A 6,000-nucleotide genomic window follows, 5' to 3' on the forward strand; every position below is an offset into this window, starting at 1 on the left:
CTCTCGGGATCCCACAGCTTCATTTTACACCGGTCACTAGCGCGTTTTATTACAAAGATCCAACGTTTGCGGTGCTCCGGATCTTGGGGAATCCTGTAGATGGCTCGTTCCTTATGTCGTCCGCGTCTGTTCTGCATCCTGGGGCACAACAGGAATCTACCATATTTCCCGTTTGATTGAGTTTTCTGACAATAACAAATAGTCCAGCTGCCGGCTTCTACCTGCCAATATGGCGCCGTTTCGATTTGAACTGTTGCATGCCGGGAGAAGTGACGTCAACTCCCGGAGCTCTATAAAGGGATTATTAAAATACAGTTTTTGTACATATAGAATTATTGAACTAATCCAAAAATGGAGATGTAAAATTACATTTTAAAATTTTATCCAACCCTAAAATTAGTCATTTCAAATTTTAACCCACGGACACATTTTATTTTAATAATAATCAAAATAAAGTTATTCAAAAGAGTTTCATTAGGTCTTGAGTACATTGCTCAAATTTATTGATTCAGCTTATTTGTGCATATGTAATGACTAAACAGAATGTTGGTAAAATGCTTTATTAAAAATGCTATTATACATGTTGTACAAGTTTGGTGTTCATTTTTTCACAAATAACACTTTTTTATCTACTGTGTTTGACCATAATGTTTAATTGAAATTTTCTTTTTAATTAGTTGCTATAGAAGCCAGATAAACTGGGCTGTAGATGCATGTACTGTCTTCACATAAAAATATAAAGTAATGATTGTAAAATGAATTCTACTGAACATAATAGATCATCATTCAAAGCACAAACAGCTACATATTTTCTTCAAGGTAAGCTGGAGCAGAATTCTAGCTTTCATTAAACACTTTAAAATGGATGTTACCACTCGAGTTTAGGGCTTCTTGTAGGACTTAAAGTTATTTAATATGCTTATATTAGAGCAGTGTGTTGCATTACTACATCAAATTTATTGCTATATTATATTATAGTAATGTATGTGGTCTAAATGTGTTCTACAGTGTGTTAGGACTGTCGTGTTCCTGTAATGTAGAACAGTCACGGGTGTTTGTCTTCCTACAAATGCTCGGAAAAATATAAATAGGCTACTTTGTGAAGGAGTTAAGACATAATATATAATATAATACATAATATAATTCAATAATGACCACAAATCGCCAGGGGAAATGTGATTATATTCAATTTTTGTGATTTGTCCCACCATACGCCGTTCAAACTGACTTACGGCACTGTGGGATGTTTGGAACTGAGAGCTCCATGAACCACGTGACCGCGAGTCGGCGAGTTCAAAGAGTGTCGTAACTCTCTCTTTCTACAGCTCTGACAGAACCCTGCCCTCCTCTCCCAATGATTGGACAGGAATTCGAGAAATGTGATTGGTAGCTAAGACTCGTGCTCTCATTGGTTCCACCCAAATTCCTCCCACTGACGCTAGAATCGAGACAGAATGATCCATAACTGTAGATTTGAGGTTTGTTCCTGTAGTGTGTTAGGAATGTGTGTTTTTGAGAGTTTTGATTTCAAACTTGTACATTGATTTTTTTATTTTGGAAGTCTGCTAGGTAAAAACCGAAAGCTTCATGTTTCTGAATGAATGTTTGATGTTACAAAATGAGTAAATGTACAAAATAAAAGTTTGATTTTACAAAATAAAAATACATGTACAAAATGAAAAATTCCTGTTACAAAACAAGAAATACAAGTACAAATTGAGAACTACAAGTTAGAAAACTAAAGTTACAAGTTACGAATCCAAAGTTACGTGTCATGAAACATGTTCCAAGTTACAAAACTTGGTACAAGTTACACTTAATATTGTCCCAATCCTAGCTCCATACTCTTGTTTTCTCTCGTCTGTAATGATTTCTCCGTCCATCACCTACTTGTACTCTTTCATTTCGAGTCCACTTTCTTACAAAGGATGCTCTTACTTCTGCTGTCTACCATTACCAGACTATACTTGCTGGACTGCAGCCAATCAGATTAAAGAATGTAATTGGAGTGTCTGACCAGTGGTCTGTTTAGGTCTCTGTTCAGAGAGCTGGCCTTTATGACATAATGATAAGTGTTTCTGTCGTTTATTGCTGTTGATTGATCTTCGTCCTTCTTGTGAGCAGGTGGGGAGTAATGTTATTGCTCTGATGTGTCTTTGAGTTTTGCAGTCTGACACTGAACATGTTTACTTTTATGCTGTCCAGACTCCGTGGGAGGAGGAGTTATTCATCTCCTATAGAAACAAATCTTTAGGGTTTTAGAAAAAATGTTCCTTGCAGAATTTGCAAATCTCTTTCCTACACCTGCTTTAGTCTCTGGAGCCATGAAGAGTCATTAGATTGTTTAAAATGTTAATTTATCCATTTTTTCCCTTAATGCTCATAGTTTTTGTTTGATTCAAGGTTCTCAGAGCACAGGGCGAAGTTCACCGCCACCCGGGTATGTGCCTGAGCGTCAGCAGAGGATCGCCCGCCAAGGCTCGTATACGAGCATAAACAGTGAGGGGGAGTTCATTCCAGAGACTAGCGATCAATGTGTGAGTCATCTTTAACAAATAAAGAAAAAAAGCTTTAAAGGGACTTTTCGGAATTTTGAGTTTTTATGCTCGCGATTGCCCCCTCAGGCCAAAAGTGTGTGTGTGTGTGTGTGTGTGTGTGTGTGTGTGTGTGTGTGTGTGTGTGTGTGTGTGTGTGTGTGTGTGTGTGTGTGTGTGTGTCTGTGTCTGTGTCTGTGTGTGGCCCGGAGGTCAGAAGAACATAGCAAATTAATAAAAATAATGTGCCTCTGTCTTTGCAGCTGCACTTTCTCGTCGGCCGGCCGGCTGAACGTGCAGTGTGTGTGTGTGTGTGTGTGTTTGGCCCGGAGGACAGAGGACAGGAGAACACATAGCTAATTAATTAAATAATTTGGTTCTGTACCTTTCTCTTCAGCACAGCCGACAAAGGTTTAAGATGGGTCAGTTCTCCTGCATGCTCAGATCATTCCCTTCCCTTGCTTGAAAAATTGTTCCAAAATGAAAGTTGAACCCACATCTTATTTATCTGTGAATTCAATGCCTTTCGGCGAGTCTCAAATAAAAATTTGGGCGTCTTATTATTGTAAAAAAATTATCGTTAATGTAAAAAAGAAACTCCAAATAACAAACTATGCTCACACCCGGAATCAAACCCAGGTCTTCTGCATGACAGTCAGACATCTTACTAGGTGAGCTAAAGTGCCAGTGACATTCATTGTATCTGTAACGTTTATATCCTTGATGACAGCTGAAACGTCAATCCAAAGAACAGTTCTGAGTGAAAATGGCTATTTTGTTGCTAATTTGCTGGAAATATGTAGAAGAAAGTTCTACAGAAAGTAGCTAAGAGTCCTCAGAAATGTAGCTAGGTTTGTCACTAGGCGTTAGGAACAGCGACAAAGTGGCACTACCTCACTCTCTGCTGCTAAAGCTACGGATAGCAAATGCTACAGGCTATGCCTGAGCGTGAACGCGCATGAAGCAGCCTGCTCGCCCCGAGCAGCTCTCTTTTTCTGTGATTTTACAGAAAAACAGGCAATCACAGTAAAAATGCCAGGGCTCATTCTACAGGACCAGGGCATTGCAGGAGAATGTATGAAGAAGACATTTATTATTTCTATACATGTTTTGACTGTCAAACTTCCTTATAGTCCCTTTAAACCTTTAAATCGGATAAATTGTCATTTAAAGCTTGAGCGGTTTTGAAGAACAAAGCAGAACTTGGTAACATATGATGGTAACTTTGTGGTTAATTCTGCTAATTCCATCTGTTGTACAGTGATGTATGTAGTAAGACTCTGTACGAGCCAGTTGCCATAGTTACAGGCATGCAGGGTTTTGGAGCTGAAGCACAGCAGAGAGGGATGTTTGTACAAGTTGGATTTATTTTTCTCACTGAGTTCACCTTTCTTCCCAATTCACAAAGTTCAGCATTTTTAAATTAACTTGAAAGAAACCGAATAAACTCATTTAAAAGGTGCTAGTTTAATGTATCTGTAATGAAAGCTTTCAGGACAGTTTTCTTCTCTCTCTTTGAAAGTCACGGACTTAAAGTATCTTTGTGCCACCCCCCCCCCCCACCCCCACCTCCCACGATGTTCCTCGAGCAGGTTCTGGATCCCTGGAGCAGTGCAGAGAACTCCGTTTCTGGAAGCTGTCAGTCTCTGGACAGCAACTCAGACAGGTGATGAACAAAGTAAAACCACTGAAATCCCTTCATGTGAGAGAGATTTTGTGTAGAACTTCAAACACATGCTTGTTAGAAACCATAGAACTATTCTAACAGAAGAAAAAGTCATAATATGTCCGTTTTAAACACCTTTGACTCCTCTCACACAGCCCCTCACTGAGGAAGTCCCGGATGCACAGAGCCAAGAGTAACCCAGATAATCGCCAGGAGTTCTCGGGTGAGGAACAACATCCAGATTTCTGTAGTGGTCTCATAATGCTGTTCTAACGTAACAAAGATAAAATCCAGTAAAATAGTCAAGTTCTTTATTTGTGAAGCCATCAGGACATAAGGAGATGTTTGTTTTTTTGTCTCATTATTACTGCATTACTCAAGCTGAACATCTACTATCAGTTATTAATGAATGTTTCCTCCAGGTTTGAATTACTCGTATTCTTCGGAGTAAAGTGTGGCCATATTAACCCTGCTGACTCATAAATCTGCTTCCAGACAGAGAGAACCACGTGTATGACAGGATAGCAGGGAAAGGAGGCACCTATCCCCGTAGGTACCATGTTTCCCTGCACTATAAGGACCACAGCGAAGGTCAGATCAATCACACCTGTGCCCTCTTTCTTTCAGCTTGTCATATTTCCTTCTTAGTTTCTTTCATTCATTTATAATATTAATCTATGTGATGTTTGTCCCTTTTGTCCTCCAGGTCGGCGAACGTTTCCACGGATTCGTCGCCCTCAGGGGAACCTTTTCACCCTGGTGCCTTCGAGGCGGTCGCTGAACAGCAGCAAGGAGAGTTTAGGTAGCTGGCAGCTGGTCGACACACAAGGCAGGGTGCATCTGCAGGATCGATCCGTTCCTCATAAGTGTGAGTGCTGAGCACATTAACAACTCGTTTTTAGACTGAGAAACTCCGACAGCGCACGTGGGGGGGTTGTGGGGTTTGCCGTCTACCACTGTCTCAGTGCCGCTGTGTCAGTGCGCCAGGCGACGCCTCTTTAAAACGTTTTCCTGACAGAAAATGTGGATGAAATAAGTCTCCACGCATGCCTTGACTCTCACTATAAGGTGTTAAAAATGCACAGCGAGGAGATAAGTTTTGGTTTCGCTTCTACAAGCAGACACTAGGGGGTGCTAAAAACTAGCCAAAATGGTCTAGTTTGACACCCTGATCTGCCGAGCATAGTTGATGCTATAGATTAAGCTAGTTCTATAGCACCTGTTTGTGTAAATCATCAATGACGAGTGCTGAAAAATAAAAATAAAACTCACATGAAATCTGCTTAAATTTGTTCTGGCAAAGATTTTCAAAGCTCAGTATTCACCTTAGCAACTGACTTTACAGGTAAATCGAATGATCTTTTTTATGTTTAATTTTAATTTCTCTTAAAATTTCCTCTTATAAATAATTTTCTTTTTTATTTAACTAAAGGAGGTTGTTTTGAAAGAGATATTTTGTCTTAAAAAGTCCATCCATCCATTCTCAACCACTTATTCAGAGTCGGATCACGGGGGCAGTAGCCTAAGCCGAGACGCCCAGACTTCCCTCTCCCCAGCTACTTGGGCCAGCTCTTCCGGGGGAATCCCAAGGCGTTCCCTGGCCAGCAGAGAGAGGTAGTCCCTCCTGTGTCTTCTCTTGGATCTCCGCCCAGTTGGACGTGTCCGGAAAACCTCACCGTGGAGGCGTCCAGGAGGCATTCTGACCAGATGCCCGTGCCACCTCAACTGGCTCCTCTCGACTTGGAGGAGCAGCGGGTCTACTCCGAGCCCCTCTCGGATGACCGAACTCCCACGCACTCT

The 6,000-nt window shown here is 40.9% G+C and overlaps 1 protein-coding gene across 2 annotated transcripts in view; it reads left to right on the forward strand.

Moving 5' to 3' along the window:
- map3k3 (mitogen-activated protein kinase kinase kinase 3) overlaps window positions 1-6,000 on the forward strand; it is a 32,721-nt gene that overhangs the window by 20,970 nt on the left and 5,751 nt on the right. For both annotated transcript variants that reach the window (XM_015948791.3, XM_015948792.3), the window contains exons 8-12: window positions 2,404-2,537; window positions 4,127-4,200; window positions 4,356-4,423; window positions 4,696-4,791; window positions 4,907-5,068. In XM_015948791.3, the coding sequence (XP_015804277.3) occupies window positions 2,404-2,537; window positions 4,127-4,200; window positions 4,356-4,423; window positions 4,696-4,791; window positions 4,907-5,068 (534 nt within the window). The remainder of the gene's footprint in view (window positions 1-2,403; window positions 2,538-4,126; window positions 4,201-4,355; window positions 4,424-4,695; window positions 4,792-4,906; window positions 5,069-6,000) is intronic.

Source organism: Nothobranchius furzeri, chromosome 5, assembly GCF_043380555.1.
Source record: "Nothobranchius furzeri strain GRZ-AD chromosome 5, NfurGRZ-RIMD1, whole genome shotgun sequence".
NCBI lineage: Eukaryota > Metazoa > Chordata > Actinopteri > Cyprinodontiformes > Nothobranchiidae > Nothobranchius > Nothobranchius furzeri.